The sequence below is a fragment of the Passer domesticus genome, chromosome 1, assembly GCF_036417665.1.
Source record: "Passer domesticus isolate bPasDom1 chromosome 1, bPasDom1.hap1, whole genome shotgun sequence".
Taxonomy (NCBI): Eukaryota; Metazoa; Chordata; class Aves; order Passeriformes; family Passeridae; genus Passer; species Passer domesticus.
The window spans coordinates 51378400-51406283 of NC_087474.1; the positions used below are offsets into that span (position 1 = coordinate 51378400).

The window sequence follows — 27884 nt, forward strand, 5'->3', positions numbered from 1 at the left end:
TTCCAGATTCATATTAAAAAAAATCAAAAAGTAACATTTTCCTGAAGTGTATTACTCTTCACAAAAGGAAAGGCAAGTTACCTCAGTGTCACTATTGCTTATGATTGGCACAAAAAATTCTCCCATGCAGCCCTGTTATTCTCTTGTACCATAGCATCTAATTAATTCTATGAAATCCTATGCCAGAAGTTCAGGAAAAGAAAACCCCATTAGCTGCACTCTTTGTGTGTTCCAGTGACTTTTATTCTATTCTATCCAATCTCAAAGAGCTGTAACACAGCATTGTAGGGATGAGCTTCATTTACACCTCAGTTAAAACAATATAAATCTGCATTACATCAAAGCATAATACAAATAAGAATCAGGGCTCATATTTCAGGTAGAATAATACATTGGGTATTTTTCTTCTAAATTTGGTTTCAAGAGAGTAGGAACTAAACACAGCCACACACTCTTCATCTTGATAGATCCATGAAAGGTATTTTCAGTCAAAAATGATTTTTGAGTTTACGAGAATTAAATTTAAAAAATAGTAAAAGAGTGTGTCTTTGCAGCTCAAGGAGGATTTATGATTAGAGGAGACACAGCAGATCCTTTGTGCCTTTGCTCTCTTTGGCCTCTTGTACACAGATGAACAACAAGAGGTCGCATGTGGATTTACTGTCCTTTGTAGAAAAAACTGCTGCCTTTGTATGACACTGCTACCACAGGGCAGGAAAAGGTTGTTATTGATTTTTAATATCCTACAGAATTATTACAGTTTTGTTAGCATGCCAAGAAAGATGCTGGATGTACCCATGGAGGCATCACTTTGACTGCTGCTCTATTTTAACCAAAATTCAGTAATTGTAATAGAATGGTAGAATGTCAAGGGGTTGGAATAGACCTTAAAGACCAACTGGTCCCAACCCTCTCTGCCATGGGCAGGAACACCTCCCACTAGACCAGATTGCTTAAGACTGTATCCAACTTGTCTTTGAATGGGTTCATGGTATCCAGGGGTTCGTAGAATTTGAATGGAATCACCAAATGGGTTCTGATAAAAGGCATAGTTCCAGCCACATACACAGGTCACTGCTGCAGAAACTGACACCTCTGATGCACCCTAATGATCAGCAGCTCATCTCGCTGCTTTTTAATCAATATGGATTTTCCCTTCCTTTTTATGTGAGCAATGCATGGAAATCCAGCTTAGTACCAAAATGCCCTCTCTCTCACTCCTTCCTCACACACATGCACAGTCACACATACAGGATATGAATAAAGGCTGAGCTATGAGACCTGGATTGCTTGAACATGTGCAGGGTGGGTGCTACTCTTGCCACCAGCACCACCATCTTGCTGAAGGAGAGCCAGTGCTGGGCCTCGTAGACCTGTGCTCCTCCATATGGAATGAAACGCAGTGCCAGCTCCAGAGGGACTCTCAAGAGTTCTGAGAGTCACACAGTTTCACATGTGTTACTGAATTGTCTTGTGCAAGATATGCTCACCACTTCTGTTGGAGTATCTTCCACAGATTTATATTTTTCCTTATAGAAACATTGCCTCATATTTAAGCTTTCCCATCCTTCCTATTGTACCACAATCCCTCATGGGGTGCCATTTATTTAAGAAAACAGGTATGGTCAGGAAGGTGTCTGCTGATGGTGTATCTGAAGTGTGTTAATCTGTCCTGGAATGTGTTAATGAAACACGCCAGAGATATTACAGTGACGAGCAGGAGAGAAATGGGTGTGACATACTGAGATGCTGGGGCATCTTGCTATGTATTTGCTGTCAACACAGTGCAGACCCAGCATATGCTATTAAGAAATCATCCTTGCAGTTACACTTCATCTCTATAATGCAGTAATTATACTTAGAAGCAAGGTATGTGTAAGTAGCATACACACTGCTTTTGTCCCTCTGTTTGGCCAGACATTTCCTACTGTGAGGAATAAGCTCCCATGTTCTCAAGGCGGGAAAGCACGGGGGCTCTGGTCATGCAAACCTATGGAGAACCCCAAGTCTTAGACATGTGCCCTGAAAAATTGAATAAAAGCAGTGGAAGGGCCTGAAAACAATAGTAGGAAAGGACATGATCCTGAAACTGCAATTTCTGAAATTAGTGGGCTTTGACAATGACAGCTTCCACCCTCTATGAAATAGTTTATTTGCAATAGACAGTCCACACAATGCCATAACAAAGTGATTTTATTGACATTCCTCCATAGTGATATGGTTGAATAGAAAGCACAGCCTGAGTATCATGTGACATTTTTCTGTCAATAAAAGCAAAATCAGTCCATTAATGAGGACCTTTCCTGCCACTGACTTTATGTAGTCTTTAACAAAAAACGTAACAGACATTTCTGTTAGATAAATCGGAAGCTGCAGGGAATTTGACTAATGGTACAATATTTACTATACCTAGTATCTACTATCTACAGGAATCTGTTTTTCTACTGGAACAAAAGAACTACATGACTCACTAGTGAGAAAGTAACAATCTAGTCTTTTGGACCTTGTGATAACTGGAAAACCTATCCCAGATTTATTATATTGCAGTAGTTTTATCTTTTCAAAATGAACACTGAGGTACAGCAAGAATAATAAAAAAGCACCGCATTTGTTGTAGAAAGATCTGTTGGTCTGCATTTGACTGAAAGCGTTTAATCTTGACTGGGAATCCCTATGAATATTACTATGGACACAGGGCAAATATAATTTCAGCAGAAATTAAACAGATCTCCAGTCAAATTTGTTCTTCTGAAATTCCATGGACTGTCAATGGATTAATAGTGAAGGACGAGTTTAACCTGTCCCCTGTGCATTTATATTTTAGCTTATTTCAGTTTTGATTTGCATGTTCAAATTCAGTATCCGATTGTTTCCAACTAGAGGTATGTCAACTATTTGTTACAGTGAAACTAGAACAACAAAACACAATCCCAACAAACACTCCCCTCCCCACAGGTCACCTCTCAGACTAGACTACGAGCTCAAACCTCAGCTACAGTTCATTCAAAAGTTCATGGGCACTTGAGCAAACTGGGTGTAAAAATTCCCCTGTGTTAGACCTGTACAAAACTCATTATTTCTCCATTAGATGTTAGATGTAGTTTGGACCACTCACTTCTTGCCTTGTGATAGCCATGGACCTCTCTGGAATATAAAAGTCAAGTTTTGAATATGCACAGACTGAAACTAAGCACTTATGTAACTTATTGCAGACTGAAGTGACAGCATTTATAAGGTTTAGACCTGATGCTGTTAACACTAAGATACAGATGTTTATACTGGATCAAATCCTGCATAACTGATGTGGTTGAACAGTCAGTAAGACTACTTCAAGGTGGAAGACCTACTGATGATTTAAAATACCTACTTCCATCTTCTTATCTTCAGATTAATGCTAACAGGATTTCAAAACCAGAACCCCCTTCCCTCCCTTTACCATTAATATCATCATGATAATCATTTTGAGAAACCTATGGACCCTCTGAAATTGTTGCCAGTATTCATTGCTCCAATGAAAACCAGAATTCATGAAAGCTGTCAGATTGGCTCTTCCATTTTCACTTGCATTTAAAAAATCTATTGATGTTGATATTGTATCTTAATCTAGCCACCACCATATCTAGCCACCGCCAGGTTTAAAGGGAAGTGAGGTGGAAGAGCTGAAAAGATTATTTCACTATAAATCTGCCCTATGGAATATCTTCTAGTCTTTCCTGTGGGAAACAATGAAACCAGAATTTCTGTAATCAGCAGTCAGTGTTTTAGAAATGAAGATGCAGACCTGGGGAGTAACAGCACTTGAATCAACAGATGAACAAGGAAGGGTATGTCTTGCATATGCACAACAACAACAAAGCAGCCAATTAATTGCATAATGGGCAAGTAAAATAACAGGCTGAGGGAGGTAGGTTCCTCCCTCTCTCCTGTGAGCACCATTCACTGCCTCACTCTGACACTTCAGATGCACGGCTTCCCCCTCACTCCAGGCTGAGACTGGATTCTGCCCATGGTGTGACACAAGGAATGGAGAAGGAATGTGTGACACAAGGAATGTGAAGTGTTGACACAGATATCAGAAAGATTATGTAGGAGTTTGAAAACCAATTGGGGTAGGACATTTGGGAAGAGAAAGGGATTGGGCTGGAATGGCAGAATGCAAGAAAAGACACACATTGCATTTTCTTTCTCTTTGCTTTATGAAAACAGTCAACTGTCTTTATTCCTGGCCCTAGATCCAAAAAACTTTCAAGGAAATCTGCATGACTTTGTCAACTTAGAAAGCAGCTTTTCAAAAATATTAGGCTATGTGCTTGAAAGGCAATTTGGATCAAGGATTTTGATGGGAAGTAGCTGGCTATGCTCTGTGTTTCCCAGAGGAGCAACACAGAAGGTGCTTGAGATGGCATCTGCCAAACATAATCTAGTTTAGTGCGTGATGAATGCTAGAAAATGTTGTAAAGAAGAATTTCAGGAGAAAGCCTTCTGTATTTAATTTAGTGGAGCTTGATGCTGTCTCTGAAATACAAACATCTTTTATTATGCTACAAAAAATAGTTTCACTTTTTGTAATAAAATATAGTTTTAAAATACTTAAAAAAATTTGACTATACAGCATTGTAAAGATTGGAATTTTTTTTTGCCACTTTTTTATTATGTTAATGAGACAGCTTTTGATTTTTCTCGGCCAAACATGGACCAACGAGTTGGATGCTTCTTTCTTCTAATGTTGGAAGACATCCAACATTTGACATAATACAGGTAACTTCGTAACACCACCAGGAATAAATTAGGAACCATACAAGAATCACTGGATTTGGGGGCCCAGAGGTGAAGAGGCAGGAATTACATACATTGGAAGTTTTCATGTTCAGTGTCTCCTGGTGTGACTTGTCCTGATGAAATTCATGTGCACATGACAGATGCTCTGAGAAAAACATTAATTTTTCCATCTCTCCTGTGCAATGGGCTGGTCACATGGAATCAATGCCTGAGAGCTCATTTATGGAAACACTAAACATCATTTTCGGTGTGTGGTACAATGAAGCTGGCCTGTAGCTGCAGCCTCCGTTTGCAACTGTAATATTAAACAACAACATACTAAAACATAGAATCTCAGTAAAAGCCATACAGTAAATTAGCATAAAAATGGCTGAAATGCCACAGAAATCGAATGAAGGGGTAATTTAAGTATTTCAGATTTTTTATGTACCATTGCCAAAAAAAAAAAAATTATTTCCTTAGAAATATATTTTTGGGTCCATCACCTTTCAAATACCTACTGACCTAAGAGTAAAAGCAGGAGAAAGATCTAGAACTTTCAGAATGCAGTTTTTCAAGTGTGATGAGGTTCTGTACAGCCACCATAAAAATATGTGAGAATGCAGAGTCCAATTTTTTCCTCTGGAGAGAAAACTTAAGACAAAATAGATGTGTTAAATCTTGAACTGGTCTCCTGATTTTACAATGATCTAAAGCATAACTAATACAAAACTACCAGTAACAACCCCCCAAGGGGGTGTTGTACTTCATGCAAGCTGCTAAACACTATAATGTTACCTTCTCATGTACCTTCACAAATCTTGTCACTTTGCATTTCTTGCATCCTTTAACATATTTAGTGTCAGAAGATACTTTGTATCTTTGTACATTTCCCAGTTAAGACAAACACTTTCAATCTGAGATTAGTTTTGGAAAAGAAGGGCAGCAAAGATTAATAACTAGAATGTAATCAGAGCAGTTGTTTGACTATGGCAGTCTCAGCAAAATCCATCCGAAAACAAGCCTAGTGCTGTTTTCCTTTTCCCCCCCTGGATTCAGAGTTGGTAAGTACACCAAAGAGAAGAGGGTTATGTCTGCAGTAACAAGAGTGAGATCTTTAGTTTAGTGGTACTTAGTATGACTGGAGGGCCTTTGGGCTTCCTCCAAGAGGATGTACACCAAAATTTTAACCCCCAGAGAGTTACAGTTCCCTTCATACCTGAAAAACACCCTCATTCACTGCAGCTTCTCGTTTGACAGACCCCAGATGAAAACATTCTGTCTACAACCAATCACTCTTGAGGATATGGACTATTCCACTGAACAAGGAAAGAGAAACAACAGAACTGAAACCGCCCCCAGCAACCCACCTAACAGAAAATAAATGGCTTCTGACACAGGGAATGGGATTGTCTAGACTTGTCATTTAGAAAGGAACATTTTAAACATCAGGAAACAAAGATCTGGTAAACAGAACACAAGGGTATTCATAAGAGTAGAACATTCTTCTTACTTCCCCTTTTCCTTGTCAGATACAATACTAAGGTAAGGGAGCCTTGTCCTTTATGCTACATAATAAAACATCCTTCTTGAGTGTGCACAACCTTGTGCTTCTTGTGTGGTAAACATTACAATGGAGATGCCCCTCCCGATAGCTCTGAAGTGCAAGTTCTCTCCAGTACTGGCAAGCAACAATCGCAACAATCGCCGTTATTCTTTGCATTGCATTACAGGTTGGTGGGGTTTTTTTTACTTTTTGAAGGTCTTATCTGCACCATGTATCTGGGCCAGTTCCAGCTGATACAACTGATGTGGATCATGAGTTTGTATAGAAAAAATTCAGTTTTGCTCATTGGTGTCTTTCAGATGGACAATACATACAGGGAAAATAGGGATGGATGATGACGTATTTGACCAGCTCCTAGTACTGGATTCAACGATTAAGAAGTAAGATGGGCTATGAATTGATTTAGAAGATATGGGTATATAAAAGCTTGGAATGCTTGATGAAGTTTTTTTTTTTATTTTTTAATCAACGTAGGTGGAAGTAAACATTTATTAACATTTGGTCAAGTGTAGTGTAACTTGCATTTGTATTTTCATTGTTATTAATGGAGGTATGTAGAGATATACAGAAACCTTGAGACAGTTGTTTTTCTATTGCATACAGACTAGCAGTCCATTGGAAACAGAGGATGAAAGCATGAAGGTTAGATCATAGAGGGTGGCAGTTCTTCATGCACGGCTTTTTGTTAATCTTGATTTTTGTTTTGTTTTCAAAAATAAAAATATGGGAAACCAAGATCAAATGATGGTGGACAGGAAAGGTGACATCATCAGCCATAAAAACACCAGAAGTGCCTGAACCCCCTCATTCAAGTCCAAAGGTGCTAGTTTCTTCAACAGCTGTCAGCAGCTTTTCATACAGCATAGAATATGAGGGGTAAGGTGGAAGATCCAAACGGTTGAAACATGTGTGTGCCCTGCAAAAAGAAAATATGCTATATGTTAGGCTTAATAGAAAAAACTTGAGAAAATAAGAATTGAGAAAACTAGTATCTACTGAGACTCAAGACATTCAAGTTCACTCAAAACTTTTTAATTCCACCAAAATATGAGTTACTGAAATGTATGTGCACATGCACATGAATATGTTATATAGAAGACACAAGCTAAGTGTCAACATAAGATCTGATATTCCTTCTTCAGATGTTGCAGGGATCTTGTACGGATCTTGATGGAGAAGAATGTTGGTGGTCACTGAGGAGCTGGGGTTTAGGGCCTGACAGAGAATTTCATGACTATAATTTTGGTTGCTTCAAGATTTTTTTTTAAAATGGCACTCATCTGTACATCCCACATGAGCTGTCAATAAGTTTTGCACCAGTGGACAAACACAATGTGAGGGAATATAGTGACAGAATGGGCTGAGCATGTGTTTGCAGTGAGGCAGGCCTGACTGCTAAAACACCATTCAGGGATCTGCTAAGTGAGGAAGGAAGGCTGCTGAAAATATTCAGCAAGTCAGCTGTTGGCCATCTGCTGCAAGTCTGGCCTTTAAACATTATTTATTTGTAGTACCCAAGACAAAAGCAAAATATTCTGTGCAGAGCAAGCTGCAAACTTGATGACCATCTCTTTCCCCAGTTTTACCATTACATTTACCTGACCTTATATTTACATTGGCAGCACTTTCAAAAATGCCATGGAATGGGTTCCATGCGTGCCTTCACCCTATTGCAGCTTTTCTGGCAGCAGCAATTAGACCCAGAGGCAGACAGCACTTCACTGTGGGAGGTGCTGTACAAATGTGCAGTGAAGAAACAGCCCCTGCCCCAACAATTCAGCCATTTCAACTGACTGGGAAACTGTACAGCTCATTCAACAAATGGACATGGGAGGGACACATTTTCAGTAAAACTGGTTCAGGTTTTTTTCAGTCAGCTTAGAGTTTTACATGATAGCAATACTTCTATTTCTTCTTGGTCACTGGGATAAATGTGAATTGACAAAACTTTACAAAAGGAAATGTAGCCTCAGTGGCTAACAATGTCTGAGCTTCAAGCCCCTGGTATTTTTAGAAGCTATGGAGTTGTTTTATTTTGAGCTCTTCTATCTCAAACTTTGAGTCAATGCTATTTCTCTTACACTGAAGCAGCAGAGCTATCTTGGAGAAAATTACATGAAGCCCTGCTAGTCATCTCTTAGGCCACCCACAAAGTGGGAAAGATGTAATGCTAGTAGATGGGCTGGCCTGAGACTTGTAGATTCAGAGGAGGAGCTTTATCAAGCACCAGTGGTGAATCATTAAAAGCAATCAGGCAACTGAAATAGCCAGAGGCACGTAATCTTCACTGCATTACAGAATTTCAATTAGGAGAGCTTTTACCATCTTTTTCCCCCTTCTGAATGAAGATTTGTTAGCTGGTTAGTCTCAGAAGAGAATACAGTAAACACAGAATTTGTGGAAATGAGCTTGGAATGCCTGCATCAGTGAACATTAATAAAGCCATTATTTAATTAATCTCTTGAAATTAAACATGGCAGCTCATGTGTATTATCCATGAGTATCCCTGCAGTATTTATTGCTTATCTCAACAATCTTTGGCAACATAAGTTGTTTCTACAATCCATTGGCAATACCTATCAACCACTGGGAGTTAATTAACAGAAGGATTCTCATAGTCCATTCAGAACATGTTTATCACAGGCAAGACAGCCCCATGCAGAGATAGCCAGTCTTGAGGAGGTCAAGTGCTGGGCTCTAGAACTGGAAGTGGCACAGCCATGGTGGCTCAGGTGTGAGTTCTTCTAAGGTAGTTTTGCAGAACAAGACCTCTGTATGGTACTCAATTGCGGCACATTTAACTGTTTGAGACAGCAGCATCTCAGCCATTGCTGCTATGCATCCTATTGTGTAGTACAGCTGTATCCATAGCCACTGACTCTGGTGTTTACTTGCTTGCAGACATTTATCTTCACTGATCATTATCCATCTGATTTCACATTGGTTGTGAAACAACCTTGCAATGCTGTTGATTTTTAGTCATCCTTGACCTAGCCAAACTCAGAAAAAGATAAATTCTTTTTCTTACTATGAGGTTTACAGATGTGGGCTCTTCTATAGAAGGTCTCAAGAAATTTATTGTGGGGAGCAAAGAAAGGAAAAAATGTTAACATGTCTACAAACACTGAAAGATTTTGCTAAAGAACAATCTTGTGTTCTCCAGCTCAACAACTTCACAGAAAAAATCCTTGCACTTCAAAGAAAGGTCATCAAATTTGAAATGAAAAGAGCATTTCAGAAGCGCTATCCAGGTAAGGTTTACACTTCTACCTACTTATGGTGCAAACCACAATACATTGCTAAGGGCAAAACCTGAGTTCATATTCTGGTTTGTGAAACAAATGTGGATCTACTGCAACTCCAGTGATGCCTGTGAAGCCTACTCAGTCTTCAATAAGGATAATTATGTGCAAAACTGTCTGGTTTTCATCATATATTGTGTGTGATACTGTAGTACACAAGGCAATTAAAAATCAGTGATAATCAGTGATACTTTCCACTGTTGTCTAACTGTGCTCCATCCTCCAAAGGGGTAAATTCCTCCTGAATTATGTTTGCCTCCTACTACTGATTGCAGTGAGAGTGACTACAGTAACCCTGGGAACATTTGCCACACATACTGGGGTGAAAACATCACATCAATAGTGCAAGAAGTAGTCACAGCAAAGAGAAAATATTTCTTCCCTTGATTTAAGCCTCCTACCACATAAGACTGCTGACATTTGAGAGGGTGTGCAGGGAATGTGAGGCCTGGAATAAGAATTACATTGGTAAGAGCTTTTATGGGAAGGATTCTGGCTTTTCCAGAAGAAAATGCAAGATAAAGTAATGTAAACGAACTCTGACCCTCATATGCCCTCATCCTCCAGTAAGTTAAGAAGTGAACAGACTACTTAAAATTTCATTCTTCCTGGCAGTCCGTCTTTCTTGCTTAATATAGTTTTGGTGGGCTTGAGCCTTTAATCTTGCTCATTGTTCACAGTGCTATGCTATTTCTTTTCTTCTAAGAATTCTTTCTAAAAATTATGAGTATAAGCTTTTAAGATTTTTGCATTCTTCTTTTCTTTGTCACTTCTTTTATTCCCCATAAAGATGAGAATCCAAAGGCAGTAAAATGGGCACAGAACCCCCTGCTATCTCAATTGTAGCTTGAAACTATCTACTAAAGTAAGGCTTACATTGTAATATAAGGATGCCTGCCAGGCAGAAACTGGGCAGTTCTCCTTTTCACCTTGCTTTCGTTAAATGAGCCCACAAACCCCCCTTCATCAATCTGAGAACCCACAAGTAGTAGTTTTTGTTCCTTTTGCCTGTAAGAGGGAACACTTACATGCTGTCTGGGAATCAGTGTTAAACAGATGAATGTAGATTTGTAGCTGATACTGCTGTTGTATTGAAAAAAGACGAAAGAGAAGATGGATAGCATATAAAGAAAGGTAAGAGACAGCAAAGTCCATGCACTCAGTCCATTGGTAAAGAAGGAAATTATGAGAATAAAGTTCTTTGTAGTCACACACAATCTTTTTTTAAAAAATTGCTATATGGGATTCTGTGATGATTAAATATTTGATCATCCAACTGAGAAGAACAGAATTCTCTTACAAAAGATGAGATATTTACTAGCACTGGTAATCTGCATCATACATAACACACACTACACTGCTGAATGGAAATCTCTTCTCATGAAAGGGTAGTTGCAGCTCAGCACTGTTGGGAAAAGTGACCTCATTGCGTCAAATGTGATTATTTGAATCCCTGGGATACACACTGAGGTCCTTACTTACTTGATACTCAGACATAATCTTGGAGCTGGCAGGAGTTTTTGCCAGGTGAGGAGTGCAACCACAAGGTGTGACAGTGGCATTTGTAAGCACCAAACACTTTTTCCAGTTGAGGATTTAAGAAGACTGAACTGTTGTCTCCTACAGTTACAGTAGAAAGCACTGCTGGTTCTTTGCACAGGTCTGTTTTGGGCCAGGAGTTCTGCTCCCATGGTACCAAATGAGGCTATGCTATTCCAGGTAGAAAACCAGTGGCTTTTCATTTATGTTTGGTGGGGAACAAAAATCCATTCTTGCAGAACTACTACTAAAACTGATTCCATTTACAAACCTACATGACACAGAAGAGGTGAAGAGAGGATTCCTGCTTCAGAAGAGGCTGTAGCTTCAAAAATTCTCCAACCATCTCTACTCTGGCACCCAGTTAAATGTGTAACGCCTTCATTTTGGCACAAAGCTTTCCATATTATATAGGAAGAGTAAATCTCAAACTTGATGAACAAGTGATTGAACCTGCTATTTTATATGACAAGTTATACCAGTTTGGAAGAACCCATGATGCAGATTTACACTGACAGATCTGCAAAGCTGCCAGTCTCTTTGGAACCTGCTTTAGGGTCATTGTCTGGAGATCTGGGATTAGACCAGCATCTCTGAGCTGTATGGTTCCTCAACTTTCTAACATATGTGATCTTGAAAGTAAATACAGATTGGAAAAATGTGTCTGGCATATGTGCACACTCCAGAAATAAAATAGTGGTGTAATCTTACTCTTCTTAGTCTTAGATGAACATATTACACCACAATTACCCTGTTCATGCAGGGAGCTGGGAGTAATGAACAAATCCTCCAATTTAGAATGAAGTTACTGGATGTTCAACCTTCCTGAAAAAGTCTTGCTTACCCTCAGTGCTTTCAAAAAGCACTCTGTCATGTATTATGCTTATTCTTTGAAAAGTGTTTCATTTTAGAAATTTACACCCTGCCTTTTTTCTGAGCTTGCCATGTTGCTGTTGCAAGTACAAACAGCACTAACCTATCCAGTTTAGGTGTTAGCACATCTCTGCTCACTGCAAGCAAATGGTAGTTGCGTACTCCATTGCCCAAATGTAAGGGACATTTACCTAACTACCTCAGCCATCTGGAGCAGAAGTAAGGGAACAGAGAATGAGCCATGGACTCTTCTGATAGAGCTAAAAGTTCTCAACACTTTGTACAGCAGTTAAAGTGAAAAGGGAATTTGTTGTGGGTTATTGTAAAGTTAGTTACACTCATGTCAAAGGGCTAAAAGGCTGACAGGATATGACATATGACTTTTTTTAGCCTATAAGTCTTAAGTATGTAAATAAAGCTAACTAAACATGGGCAAACCATAATCAGGTATTTAAAATACAAGTTTTAAATAATACTCATTTAGTTGCTTAACTAAGGACATAGGGAACCTCCAGGTTCAGCCTGTGTGTTTTATGCATTTCTTAGCACTGTGTATACCTGGCAGCACCCCATAATTTTACAAAAATGCAGGCAAAAATTCATGGTGATCAAGCTGTGTTTATTTCCCATGAGTAAGTTTTGTTTCTTTTTCCCCTGGCTAAAATGAATGCAGAGCTCTAAGACTTCTAACAAGTGCTACCAACTTTCACCTGGAAAGGAGGCCACAGTCGGGGAGAGCAACTCATTCAGAGATCAGCAGACAAACATAAAATCTCGAGGCTAACTGAATCTGAGTCAGAAGCAGTGCCTAGGTTCACAAAGAAAGTTAAACAGAGCAGAAAGGGGCCAATTACCTTTTCAGAACTTGATGGGTCAGGCCAGGGCATTTTCTGTGCATGCACTAAGGTCCACCATCCCCTGTCACCCCTTGGCACCCTAGAAGGAACTCAAAGAGAGCTCTGCAGAAATGCTGCAGGGTCTGTGACTGCTGGTTGCTGACTGTCTGCAGGCAGGAATGTCCTTGGTAAGCTCTGAAACCCTTACATAAAACCCGACTGCAAATATAAATATACTGCAAAAGCAGGATCTGGACTACAAATAGCAAACTGCTGCTCTCAGGCTTTCTTTCTTTTACCACATTGCTGGCTGGAGCTCAGATGGCAGGAGTCATCTCACTGACCTTACATGTTTTCATCTCGTTTTAAATCTCAGTGCCCACATCTAGCTTCATGTAGGCTCTAGCTCTCCATACAATCTCCGTAGAGTCCTTATGGTAGATGAACACAAACCAAAATGTACAAGCTGTGACTCAGCTGAGCTATTTCAAAAGTCTGTGTTCAGATGAGATGAACTGTTCCTTGAAAACACTTACTCCCATTTCCTGACTTTAGAGGGAGTCCACATAAGATGTCAGCTCTGAAGGCCTTCTGATGTAGTGCCTTGGCTCCAGTTTCTGCATCTCCAACTGCATAAACATGGGCTTGAGCAGGCTTGGACAGAGAGGGTGACAAGATTTGGACTTTGCCTCTCCAGAGGACTTCAGGCATTTGCTCAAGTCCATGTTTTATGATATGTTTCTGGGCAAACAACATGGCGAGCAAGTGATGAGAAAACTGGACCAGACCCTTTATCAATTGATTGTCTGACTATATCTGCGAGGTCTATGAGGTAAAATTTTTGCTCTGTGCCATAAAAGTGGCTTCTTTTGCAGTGTAGCTGAAAGCAAATGATAAGAGCAAGAAGAAAGCATCCTTTGGAGGGCAAATATATAAAAGGGCCACTGTCACAAAAATATCTCAGAGGCATTGAAATGCTCTGTAATCCTAGTGGGGCAGAGCCTCAGGACATTCAAGAAAAGGTGACTCACTTCAGTAAGGAAGGATGAGTGCTGATCACCCATAAAGTGGTAAAGCAGAACTCAAAGCTGAAACCATTAGTGGCTGTGCCATCACCCTCTTGGGTGGCCTGAGGCAAGTCTAGCCCCTTGTGCCCCTGCCCCTTTGTTCTGAAAAGGAAGATGACCCCTCCTTTGGCAATCACTGCCAAGTCTGTTGATTCTGAATGACATTATAGCTCATTTGCTCCTAGCTGGCTGACTGAACTAGATGCAACAAATTGGATATTATCACCACATGGTCTGAAGTTCCCTCACTCAGCTTCTTCATTACAAAAAAGTGGAACCATCAGAATAAATGAAGGGATTACACTCAGGTCTCTAGCCAAAACCGACAGACAGATTTTGGCTTTCATGTCTCCCTGTAAATTCACAAGTATTTTTACTAGCACTTTGGAAGTAAAGGGAAGAGAATCAGTTGACAGGCTCCTGTTGATCTGAATCTGTTCCAGAATCAAAATAAGAGAACCTGTGGAAATCTTAATCTTAACCATTTCCAAAGATTCCAAGTAGTTGGAATTAAGCCTGAAAATCAAAAAGACAGCAAAAGAAAACACTTTTCTGTGAACATAATTACAGAACAACAAACTGATCATTGTTTCTTTGTTGCCTTTTTTTTTTTTTTTAGTTGTCCTTACTGTATTCATTAATTGACAGAGAGATGCAACGAGGTACCAGACCTATGTTTCTAACAGCAATTTTGGTGCAAAGTCCTGGTTGGGACATACCTTGGGAGGGAGGTTATTTTCCCCCACTTCTCTATACAGAAGCGCCGCAGGCCGTTGCTCCCTCGGAGAGCGGCAAAGCCCTCGTACGGCACACTCGACGTTCCCGTGACGAACTGCAGCAATCGCAGCCTCTGCTCGTTGTTAAACCTCTCCACAGCTGCCCAGAACCACCGTATCACTATGTGTCCGTCATGGTAGCCTACACCAAGCAAGAGAAATAAAAATCACTCCCTCCTAACTGAGAAGAGCAACACTGAAAAATGTTCGCATTAGCATGGGGCAGTAGATATCCTACTGGAAAGATCCTGGCCTAACAATGTATCTTGTTCTTCGTGAGCAGTAGGTCCCAGCTTCCAATTTGTCCTGGCCTGTGGATACTATAATATCACTCATTTCAGACCCTGAAACTCAAATACCCACTTGAGATTCACTGTTCTCTCACAAATCTCTTGGCAAGAACTGGGGTTACACACATGGGATATTAAAGACCAACAGCAATATGCCACACAGTTTGAGTCTTAACAAGCTAACCATTTCTGGTTCCCAAGTAAATTCTCTTTTGGATTAGAACAGTGTTTGACATATGGAGAGGAGTTTGCTGCCACAAACCCTTCCCTGGCAAACTTCCCACCTGAGGGGCTCCGAGCCTTGGTTTGTGCCAGTGAGAGCCAGCATATACCAGGCTGAATCTGTTTTGAAAGTTAAATAAAAAAATGTAGCAGGAGAATAACACTGGAGAGCAGCTGTGCTTGTGGTAAGCTGCATATTTCAAGGTAACCCAAAGGCTGGGCAGTGACCAGCAAAGACTGAAACCTTGTATTTCAGGGGAGGATATGTGAACCTCAGGAACTTTCCACTTGTGGTACAGAACTGGTGGATTTCACATTTTTGCATCATCCAAGACAGCCTGGATAAATCATTCTTTAAAGCAAAACCAGACCAAGCAGCAGACAAGGGAAAAAAAATCCAAGTTGACATAGTTTAGGCTAAGGGGACAGACAAGCAAGATCTGTAAGTTGTTGAAATGTAATTGGGAACTGTGAAATTCAGCTCCTGATTTTAGCTCCCTACTGAAGCCAGGAGGACTTGTGGAGCTACTTTCTGTGAGGCAGAGTTCAGTCACAGTCATCTTAGATGACTTGTAACTTTTAGATCTAATTGTGCAAATCCTTTTCAGTCCTTAATGGTCAAAACTCCTTCTAACTCTGAAGGAATTGAACAGATAAAATCTGGATAAAAATAGCAGAAGCAATTTCAGTAGTATAACACCACAACACCTGAGATCTTATTTGGTTTTTTATTTCAGGAGTTATTCTTCACAATAACTTCCTGGACAAAATAGGGCATTTTCCCTCAGGAAATACAGAAAGAAAAGATGGAGCATGACTTCCATGTTTTAGACTGAAACAGTCAAGATAGTAGTAAACATGAGCAGGCAGTTTACCTCCACGATATTCTGTGTTGTTCCGCCAGTCATTGAGATCTATTTCTGCAGTGCCAGCTATAACTAGCTCCAGTTCTCTGGCGTCAAAAACAGAGACGAGCCTGGAGTCTACAACCTGGAACAAAAACCACTTGTAAGCACAGTTCAGACCAGAAATGAATCAAAGTCTTATAAACCTATGGTTCTGGTGGCCAGCTCGTTATCCTGACAAAGTTTGAATGTTTGCATTCACATGTTTGTGTATGATTAGGGACGGGCAAGAATAGGTGACTACATGGGTTGGTCAGCAAAGCCACAGGTTTTCACCCAGTTCTTGTAACAGCTCTGCCAGAAAGATGCCCTCAGATCCAGGTCTTCAGCAAAGATAAACTGCAAAATCCAGGGACAGCAATGGAGCAGTATCCAGGAATACCACCAGCAAGCTTGGACTGCACCCATGGACTGACTTTACTGGAAAAAATCCCTGAAGACACAGCGTGTTTCATCAGATTCTCATCAAAGTGTACAAATCTTCACAATCTTTCTTTGTCAGGGACCCCTAACCCAAAATCACAACATGGTAGAAAAAAATTTGCTAGTGCCTACTTCTCTCCATGTGTGAATGGAAAGCAGTGTTGTTCTTAACTCTTGATCACAAGTAATGCTTTATCACATTCAGAAGACACATTTCTTTCCTTTCTCCTTTAATACTAAACACGCTATATCCAAGGTCTCTGTCTGTAGAGATTCAAGAACTCCAATTCCTTGCTGTTTGTGTCTGTTTAGTTGTTCTCTAGGATACCAACGAAGCATGTAACCAGGGTGCTATTCATTCAGATGAAGGAGGGATGCCTGTAGAAGCATCACCTTGCTACTTACTTCGTAGAAGCCACGGACCAGGGCCTCTGTTTGCTGGACCACTCCTCGTTCCACTCGCCACTTTACCATTCTCTCGATGTACTCTTTTTTGTTCTTTTCTGTCACCGCTGTGTTTGCCCCTCCAGATTTCAACTCTCTCTCTGTCACCTACAGAACAAAGATAAACAATGGTGTAGCATTGTATGGATCATGTTGTGTTTCAAACACAAGATCATCCAATCAACAGTACAGGAAACAACAGGATGGAGAGGCAGTCACAGTATTGGAATAGCAGACTGCTTTGCCTACTGGAAGGGATATCTACTTGTCTCTTAGGCAACAAGTGTTACCCTTCCCCAAGTGCTAGTAAATGCTACTCAGAAATGCAAACAGCCAAATAAAGTATCATAAAAAGAATACTCCCAATACACTACCTAAAACAAGACCTGTACAGCAACCTTGCACAGATAGTCACTGTGGGATTCAGACTTTTGTATCAGCCATCCAAACCTGAGAAGAGTTTGTACTGTAAATAACTTTTTCTTATTTTAAGCAAGAGCTGCATCATTTCTTTGCATTTTAACAGTTAATTTAGTTGGCTTGGGTTACTAAGGCTTGAGATTGAGATGCAATTTAAGGAATCAGTCTGGATCCTACCCAGCAAACACACACTCCTCCACCCATGTGACAGAAAATTGTATTTGTCTTTCAATTATTTTCACATTCAATTCAGTTGATTTAAAAGGAAGAATATGTTGCTCTTCTCTTCAGTTTTCTGCTGCTGTAACAACGATGTTCACCACAGACAGTAAATGTGTGGTGACATATTCATTACTAGTATGATTTATATTATTCTCTATTTATTAGCCAAACAGACAGCACACAGCATAGGCAGTATTTAGGTCACCTTACTTGAGGGACCTATTGCAATATTATGAATTAAGAAACATTGACTGAGTCATCTAATCAGTAGCTTTGTTGAGAAACAGCAGGAACAAGTAAAGCTGGATGGAAGGAGTTAGGAATTCTTAGCTGGTTCAGGTTAAATTCCCAAACATAAATCATTGCATCACCATCATACAAGCAATGCTGCATTGCCCAGAAAGCAAGGCTCTGGCCCAGCTACCATGCTGTATTCTTCAAGGCTGTGAGGCATTAAGGTATATCTGCCAAACCAAAGACTAAATGTTGTCTAGCTTTAAGCATGACCATAAGTCCAGATGTTCAAAGTCTCCTGCAAGACTTCCCACAAACATCTAGAAAATGATTGTTTTTTTCAACTTCTCGTTATCTGTGTACTTTCAAACACTATTAATTATCTATGACTGGAGGCTAGCAATCGATAGCAATGTGTCCCTGTTTTGGGGTTTTTGTTCCTAGCGGCATTAACTGCAGCTGTGAGCTACAATTGAGAATCAGGTTTCAGAGTAGCAAAGAGACATTTCAACCAATGTAGTTCATTCCTTTTACCTGATGGGAACAATTGCCGGGGCTCAGAGACAGGCTGTATCCAAAAAGAGAGCCTGGAAGAACACTTTCTACTGGGTAAAAGCATGAGAAAGTACTTTGCGTCACAAGTAACTGACACATCTCTGTCTTATAAGTGAAATTCTCAAATTGTCATTCAGCCCCCACCAGGAAAAATGTGTAATGCTTGATTTGACACTGTATCACTGCTGTTACAGGAGTGCTCTGGGTTCCAGTACACAAGAAGGCTGGAATTGTCATGTAGTAAATTCTCCTTAAGAAAGTAACAAGACAGGGGATTTGGCCTGAAAGCCTTAGAAGTTCAATACACATCAGAGACGAGACAAGAAAATATGAAAGCGGTAGTGACTGGTCCATAATAAAGTCATTGTGGAAGCAGGACAAAAGGGCTGTAACCATCTACTATACAGCTTCTCAAGGAGACCATATAGTTCTCATTTTCCTTACCAAGCCCTTGAAATCCATCTTCCCAAATATTAGCAGAGCTCCCACTGTGATCTACACTTGCACGTGTACCAAGCAAAGCAATGCTCAGATGGCATTTAAGTGGTTAGATACTCTTGGCATGGAAGAATTTCCAACTAGGATCCATCTGTGAGCATAAAATGTGCCTGAAATTTCTTTGTTATTTTTCTGTCAGGACTTAGTAAATTTCAAGAGGAAAATCTTACTTTCACTTAAGACACTTGGATTCTGACGGTTGTAATTCACAGTGAGAACCAACCTTTCCCCCCATCATTAGTTCTAGCAAGTTCAGTGTCCAGTACATAGGAAATAAAGTACTAGACAACAGCATCAAAGACTAGCTTTTAGTGGTCTTTTGCATTTATACCACAGTATCTACAACAGATTGTGATTTTTTCTGTTCTCTTTGGAGCCATCTCTTATCTTCCACAACAGACTCCTATGTAACTGTTTTCTCTTTCCTTTGAGGAGAGTATAACAAGTAATAAGTGTGCCAAATGTTACCTTCAGATGCATCAGGGCAACTCAGTTCTTATTTAACTTTGTAGTCTTCCCTTGTAAATACAAACTTGTCTCATCTGCCTTTGTGAATATGTCTGTATGTTTCTGTCTGCCTTTGTGTATTAGTCTCATATAGCCATACCTTCCAGGGAAACCACTGTATTGTGAATTCAATGTCATGCAAACTCAGTTCCGAGTCCATGAAAAACTCCTTTGAGTCTGTGGAAAAACAGTGTTCTTGTTCCTACAGATGCTTCCTACTTTAATTCTTCTGCCCCATCCTTTTCATCTACCCTTAACTCTGCTCATCCTTTGTTACCTTTTGCTATAGTCAGGCTAAATTCAGTTTTTAATATACTCCCTGAAGCCTTGCTTGCTTTCTGTTACTTTAAAGCTCATAGCTGAGCAGGGCTGGAATTCCTCCCCTCAGAAACTTGTCAAACTCTTGCCTAGCTCACAGAACTACCCTAGCTTCGTGCAAACCCTGTCAAGTGGTGAGAGCCATTCTCTGGATATTCCTGTGGGAACACAGTTTGTGGTGATTGGAAATGGGGCTGCAGCTGAGTCTCACCCCTAAAGGACTACAACAGTGTAGGAGCTGAGAACAGTATTGAAGGCAAAGAAATATGGAATGCTGATGTGCATTGACCAATCATAAAAGGGTAGTGAGGGCACACAGGTGTGATGCATGTAAGATGAAGGGTATAAAAGATCATATTCCATCTGATTTCTCTACTCCTTTTGACACTTGTATCTGTTCCTTACAAGGTATCTCCATCCCCTGAGCTTCTGCAGTGCTTGGTGAGCTTGGTTCTTCAGCCTCTCTACTTTTCAGTATCTCCCTGGAGATCCTTAATCATGGTCTGAATATTGTTTTGATTCTCTTCAAGGCTTCGCAGAGACAGTTATAATCCAACATGGTTTGCAACACCGAAGTGCACCAGGGCTTCAGTGCAACCCAAAGAATCACACAGGAGACATTTATTCTGTTTGCCAGACTGCTCTTAGGCCAGTGTTGCACTCTACCTAAGGCTGTAGTGATCAGCCAGGTTACAGAGAATTGTCTGACTAAGATAGAGCTGAGCTGCAGAAAGCACAATAAATAGATGTACATACCAAGTTGTTAAGTAGGGGCAAGGTAAGTAAGAGACACAGAATCTAACAGGGAGATATTAGACAAAGTAATGGTAAGGATTGCCAAGTCCTACAGCACCTGTCAAATGTTTTTTATCCTTCCTAACCCACCCTTTAAGTCACATCAGATTTAGGTTACATTGCTTGCATTCACCAAATGCCACATCTGTGTGAACTACACCCTGGAGAGAAGAGTTGCACTCCAGAGAATTCCTCATGCTCATCAGTGTGTGGCTCAACAGGCCCGTAGGGGGCCTGGTATTGTATATTATACACCCTAAGAATAAACATCTGCCTTGGAACAGGTGGCTTGAAAGAAACAGAACGTAGGAGAAGAAAATGTTATTGAAAGGCTAAAGGATCTGTTCTGACAGAAAGATGTTCATCACGCTCAACTTTGTCAGCTTCAAATTTGCTTTTCAGATGTTTTGCATAGCTGTGCTCACCTGTCCAAACACCTCCTCGTTCACTGTGAAGGTTAGATCCAGGATATCTGTGATATTGTTATCCTTCATCCACTGCAAGCTCTGATGGAACTCTTCATCCAGGTACTCTAAGTCACTTAAATCACATGGCCTGATTGCAAGACAAGAAAAAAATATATGATCCTGTGACTACTGTCAGGATGATTTCCTACTAAATGTGTCAACAAATTTACTGAAGATCCAACATAAAACTGAAGTACATTTAGTTTTGTTAACATCAAAGACTGTTTCACAGACCCTTTTGAAGCAGTTATGCAACTGTTTGCTTTGCATAGCTGGGCTCAAAGCCAAATCTGTTGGCTGCCTGCATTATTTGCTGTCAAAAGACCTGGGGCTTGATTTTACGTGGATCTTCAGGATGCCCTGCACTTCATAGCACGTGTTCCTTTAGCCCCACCATACTGCTTCCATTATCTATCATCTATTAGATGATAGATAATAGATAATGCTTCCATTATCTATAATCTATCATCTGCCAGGTGAGCACACAGATTTGATACAGGGCAGACCAGGCAGCCTAAATTTCTGCTAATAAGGAGCCATCCCTGTCTGCTGAAAGGACAGATTTGTTATGACCAGCCTGGTTTCTAATTCCCTAAAGGGGCAATAAGGATGCAGGGAGAACCCTAGGTTTCAGCCTAGTTTCAGACTAGATCAGGTACAATATAGATATGAGTGTTTGTACCTCAGCAAAAATAATAGTTTAAAAAACCCAACAAAGAATAACATGATAAAGAACTTAAAGGACTGTCAAGACAGGTATCTTTGCTGATTTGGAATCATCTTAATTGATGAACTGTTTAAGCTAATCTTTATTAGCTCTTTAGCATTCAGTAGCAGTCTTGAGTTAATATTTATGGCTTTTTTGTTGTTGCAAAAATTTTGTGTACCTTGTTTTACTTCAGTCTGTTAATTAAAGAGGGACTGTCAATCAAAATTAACCTTATAAACTTCAAATTGAAAGTAATGTATTTTTGGTAGCTTAAGCTTACTAAAATAAAAGACAGGAGAAGACCAAAAAAAACATTCCCTGGTTATATCTACATGAACATTCTTAATTAACCCAAGTTATGTTTCAGAATGAAAAGCTACTCCACCAGTGAGGCACGATAAATGATGTATTTTTGCTTAACATAACCCCCTTTTTCCATTATTATTTTGTTTCATTCCATCAAGGATGTTTTTCAGTCTTCCACCTGGTTGAATCTTCATAACTTTTCACCAGTAGTAGACTCTGGAGTTATGTGTCAGAACTTTCCGATGTGTGTTTCTAAATGTCATACTTATTTATTTTTGTCAACATAATATTTATGAATGGCAAATTCTTGGAGAAAGCAAAGAAAAATTAAAAAGTGTTCATTTTCTATTGCAGACCAACAAACCAACAGCAGAAAGAACGTGAAGGTCAGTGCACTCGAAGTGACGCCCTGAGGGTGTGTGCAGTCTCTGCAGGACTCCCTGTGGGATCGCTGCTTGTGCATGGTTGTGTGGTTGTACTCACAGCCTTAGCAGCGCTTTGTAGAACGGCCTTGTGAAGAAAGCATCCAGAAGGTACTGATGAATGAGAGCAAGGCCAAGAATACGACCGCTGAACCTGAACCTGTGAAATAAAAATGCAGAGTTAATGAAGTGTAACTCAAGATTTCTAGTATAGAATTTCTGAATTAGTTTTTCACATTTATTCCCTGATTTTTTTTTTTTTTCTGAGCAGATACTTAATGCCACTCCTCCCATGTCTGACCAATGGATCTCCTTGATGCATCTCCTCCTCTACCCATACCTGCAGCTGGCATGCTATGTGCTCTCCTGTGCCACAGCAATGAACACTCACTTTCTGTGACCTCTTGTTCAATGTTCTGATATAGACTGACTACATCCAACACAGTATTTGGCAATGGAAATACTGAAATGCTCCACCTCAGCAGAAAAAATGCTATCTCAAAAGAGCTGCAAAGGATGTTTGGAGACTCAGTACATCCAGTTTCTGACTAGCTACAACCCTGTTGAGGTGGGGCTTTAAAGTATTTTAAAAGGGTAGTGACTTGACTTGATAGGGGAAAAATGAAGTTCAAGTAAGCTAACTGTTGTGACCAAGGACACATTAACATCAGCATCTAAAGCTCAGGCACACTGTTCCAGACCACTTTCTTAATTTTGCTGCTCAGCTGCTTTCAGTATTTACACACTCTTGTGTTTGTTTCTAAGAACAACCACCCCCAGTCCCATTACAAGTACACTCAATGCACTGCCCATTATAATCTGTGACTTGTGATGGTAAACTGCTAAATTTTTCTTCCTATGATTTCTTCTATGACTTCATATTTTTTCATCAAACCTGCTTTTAAATCAATCATGAGACAGAAAACTACAAAACTGGTGTGAGTCCAGGTGAGTTTGATTTTTGTAAGAACAATCCCCAACAGCCATTCAAAACTTGTTTATATGTAAGAAAGGAAAAAATCCATCGCCCCAAATATGAGCACTCCAAGTCTGAGCTGGCTGGTAACACAGAAAAGTTTTACTGCACAAAAGATGAGAAACATATCAAAAAGTGTAGAAACCATTCCTGCCACTTACAGGAATCAGTGCACAGACCTCTCCTGCACATGAATGAAACACGAGTCTGATTGTAATAAATGTGGCAAAGAATATCTGTTCAATCAACTCTGTGCTCATGGGACAGAACAACAAGTGCTTAGTATGTCAAATGGGGGCACAAAAGAGCCTGCTGTGGGCCCAATTAGCATTTACACCACCACAGGAGCTGCCTCCAGGTCCCCTGAATCTGAGAAAGGTGCTTATGATATGCAGCTGAGTGGCCACAGAAGAATGATTATATTACCCCCTTACAGCTGTTTCCACAGCAGCAACAAAGGGCAGCTGTTGGGTCTAGTTAGGGCCTGCTTCACTTCACTTGTGCTCCAGTGCAGTGCTTCTAGCAAAAGGCAAGGAAATGAGGGGGAGCTGATACAATGAAAGCACAGTGGAAGCCAGACAGCTCAAATCCCAGAAATGCTGAGCCTGTAATCTGTCAGTTTTATAGCACCTTTAGGATCCATAATCAGGTCAGTTTGTCCTAAACAACGCATGTCAGCTTTTCTGGTTTTGTTTTTCACCCCCATTCATCCCCGTGCATTTTGAAAGTGAGCACTGAATGGAAATGCTGGGGGTGTTCCTCACCACAGTGCTTACCCCACAGCTACTCCACTGTAGGGGACTGGGCAGGCAGGAGCCACCGGGAATAAAGCTGAAAGTGAACTGCCAGGAAAGATTTGGGAATGTGGCTTCTCCTAAGAAACTGCATGATGTGTGAACAGGGTTCCTCTTCTCCTTGCTGCTTGTTTTGCTTCTGCATGGCTTTGAGGGCATTCCTGCAAAGTGCACCTACACCAAGGTGTTTACAGCTAGGGGCACACGTTACAGGGGCGGTAATGGAGAGTCTGATTTGAATCAGTGCCTTGTGGCAGAACTGCATCAAACCATCCCAAAGCCATGGGCAGCATTTCTGTGTGAAAGGTCCAAGCCTGGTGCACCAGCCTAAGAACAGGTGGGATAAATGAGACGAAATTAGCAAAATGTTGTCACTGCTGGTGCCTATTAATACAATGGATAAAAAAGCTGTGTAGACCCTATTCCCTGGCAGCTCTGTATCTCCCCAGAAAAATATGATGCTGTGTGGCCAAGGCATGTCAGCTCTCCAGCTCATAGACCCTTCTGCCCCTGCATAGAGCTTTGGTATCTCGGCAGAGACTTGCTATACTTTACTCTCTTCTGAAGAATGGTGTAGCAGAAGGTTCTCTGGCCTCTTGTCCGTTCTGGACAGGGCCTGGGACCAGACATAACACTTCTCTGGTCCAGCACTGAGAAACATTGACCATGGTAAACCAGCAGATACCTATCAACAGGAGGCATTTGCTGTCTTTCTCAGGGGACAAACATACAATTTATCTGTGTGTGGCTCCAATCAGTTCATCAAGCTACCACTACACTCAGACAAGCATAGCAGTCCCACTTAAAATGTATCAAAACTTACAAAAAAGCAAGAAGAAACAAATTGCGCTCCTTAAAAAAGTGAGTTAAAACAAAGCCAGACTCTTGTGTTTATTTCTTCCTAAAAGATTTAGAGCACGTAAGATTTAGAGGTGGGTAAAACAGTCCTTTCAGAACAAAACAAGTTTTCTTGACAGAATAAGCAGCACAAAGGTAAATCCTGGCTCGAGGGTACATACCTTCCTTAAGCCTGAATTACATTTATCTTTCCAAGGAAGTGTAAAATACTTGTTTGGTTTCTTTCTAGCAGAAAAGCTAGTTTGGGAGAGGTGGGGAATGCAGGGTCTGGCTCTGGCCTTTTCTTTCAACACCCTTCCCTTTTGGAGACAATGATTGAGTCTGAGTAATGTGCTCCAGAGAGAGGGTAAGTGCAGGAGGGAGTTAATGAACAGGAAATGGTGGAACGAGAGACAGAATTAATGAGCAGTGGAGCTGCTCTGGTTTGACTGCCTATTGACACTGTTCGTCCACTCAAAAAGGACATTGTGTGCACCTGCTTTCTGGCTTTTAACAGCACTACTTTTTGACCCATTTGCAGAAATTTCCACTGTATCCAGCTAATTCCTTTTCCTTCTGGAGGCTTCAGGTGCCCCTGAAGCAGCCACAACAGCCCATTGCAAAATAACAGGCTCACTCCCCTCGATGGAACTGTGAATACTTATCTGTGTGCTCAGGGAGAGACAAATCCATACGCTGTAGCAGCAACTAGGCAATAAATATTCCTCCCACTGCAGCTGAGTCACAGGAGATTTAATGTACTCTGGTCCTTATCATACAGCACCAGAGCAAGGCAGGACCCACAATGACCCACAATTTGGTACAGGGCTCCCTCTTAACTGGTTCAATGAATGGAGCTCTACTTTATATGACAGTTTTTCCTTGGATTCAGATGGATAATGATGTACCTTGAAGAGATTGTAATCTGTGTGAACAGAGGAAGAGCAGTCTTTATAATTCTATTGGGAATGCTTTGGGAACCATGCCTTGTGGGCTAAATTAGGTATGATAGAAGAAACTTCAAATCCTAAAAAAAGGAAGTACCTGATGAGATTAAAAAGATTGAAAATCTGCAAACCTTATATTGCTCAAATACATCAGCTGCATTTAAGTGTGCCCTTCTTGATGCAGTAGCTTGTGAAAAAATATTCATAGTGGGACTTGAGAGATATAAATATAGCATGGTTCACATAAAATTTGAAAATGTCACTTTCACAAGACTTGCTTTCTGTAAGTGAAATTTACACATTCTGTTGCACCAGTTTTGAAACTCTTGACTGTTTAATCATGCAGATGAACTTTTGGCCACCTGAAAGACAAGCTGAACAAATGAGGCTACACTGTGGTCCAAGTTTTCTGTCCTTGGCAGCTCTTCTGAGGAAGAATGATATTTGTCAGGTGGATCCACCTGGAGAGCCTATTAGTCCTTTCACAGTGGGAGAGACTGGAACTAATCTTTATCGTTATTAGATACCAGAGACTCTAACAAGAGGAAAATATTTAGAAAGGCACAATCATGGGAAATACTTCACCTTGAACGTGCATCTTATTAGACAACAGAGAATTCAGTCACAAAACAAAAATTTGTAGGAAATTGGGCATCATGGATTCAAGAGATTGTAGTACAGCTTTTTTTAAAACACTGTTAAAACTGCCATTGTTATGAAGACACTACTGAACAACCTGAAGGCCAGAAACTGCTGATTAAAGGAATTAAAAATCAATTCTTATACTCTAGTGATTTGCAATCTTTTGATATGAGTGGGGGACACAACATACAGAGGAAAATGTACTGAGTTTATGATTTCTGAATTTTGTTGTTATCACCAGCTCTAGCACTTTATAAACAAAGAACTTCTTTTAATGCATGAAAGTGATAAGAATATATATTTTGCAAAAAGAGTTGACCAGCTAGATGGTTACAGCAACTCTGCCTGGGTTCATACATTAAGAATTTTAAGCCATACTGGCAGTGTGTCAGGCATATGCTCCAGAGGTATGTGTCTAGATGTTGGCAGTACACATCCTTGTGTTGGCTCAGTGCAGGACGTGGCCAACATGTCCTATATGAGCTACACCTACAGAGAAATGATCTAGCAGAAGATCAGGTCACCTCTACAAAACCTTGTCAATGGATCAAATCCACACCTCTATCTATCAGCCTTCATTAACAAATGCCTTTCTTTAATTTGGTGTGCATATTTAACCCCTACTCACTCAAATGAAAGAACATTTGAAGGGACTAATGGGATGACATGAAGCATTCTTTTGTCAGGAAGGTTGAGCCAGGCAGGCTGGGACAGCTCACGTGTTCTCTTTATCTGACTTGCATCTGCAAACTCTGCAGACTCCTCTTTGCCACTGTGTCATTTGGCCTCATGGCAAATGTGCTCAGTGTGTCTGCAGGTTCAGAGGTGGATGCTGTGGCATTCCAGCACCATGCCTCTTCAGATGACCTCATGTGTCATTAATATGAAAGGAATGGCTCTTACAAAGGCTGGAGACAGAAGTTCATGAAGTCTCAGCACATTAAAGAGAAAAGGTAAAATAACTCCTAAATTAGTCAGAGAGGAGAATTCCAATGTAAGGAGTAACAGGAGTACTGTCGGCTCATCTCCTTTTCTTATATCTGTCTCTAATACAAAGAATCCTTAGAGAGACCAAGATAAAGTGTTGGGTCACATTTGCACAGCACCTCCCAATGCCGCACTGACTCTGGTATCTAACCACACTGACATCCCACACGAGACCTTACTCCAGATCCCTACATGCTTCTTTTGAAGGAATGGTAATGACTCATCCCAACCAGGTTTTGGTTTTAC

General features: G+C 40.5%; 1 protein-coding gene and 1 long non-coding RNA gene across 13 annotated transcripts in view; one reads left to right on the forward strand and one right to left on the reverse strand.

The window, feature by feature from the left end:
- On the forward strand, positions 1-27411 carry LOC135300418 (uncharacterized). 2 transcript variants are annotated; one of them, XR_010362308.1, is made up of 5 exons: positions 1-6705; positions 9489-9576; positions 20954-21078; positions 22388-24080; positions 26356-27411. It is a non-coding gene; the product is annotated as an uncharacterized LOC135300418 (long non-coding RNA). The 2 variants fall into 2 exon arrangements; XR_010362307.1 differs by having other exon boundaries at positions 61-6705; positions 22388-27411.
- The window catches only part of HECW1 (HECT, C2 and WW domain containing E3 ubiquitin protein ligase 1), a 248733-nt gene continuing 227601 nt past the window's right edge, over positions 6753-27884 (reverse strand). For all 11 annotated transcript variants that reach the window (XM_064419767.1, XM_064419773.1, XM_064419763.1 and 8 more), the window contains 6 exons: positions 22517-22615; positions 20977-21106; positions 16964-17110; positions 16106-16220; positions 14662-14860; positions 6753-7241 (listed from right to left, as the gene is read on the reverse strand). In XM_064419767.1, coding sequence (XP_064275837.1) covers positions 7130-7241; positions 14662-14860; positions 16106-16220; positions 16964-17110; positions 20977-21106; positions 22517-22615 — 802 coding nt within the window. In that variant the 3' untranslated portion in view covers positions 6753-7129. The remainder of the gene's footprint in view (positions 7242-14661; positions 14861-16105; positions 16221-16963; positions 17111-20976; positions 21107-22516; positions 22616-27884) is intronic.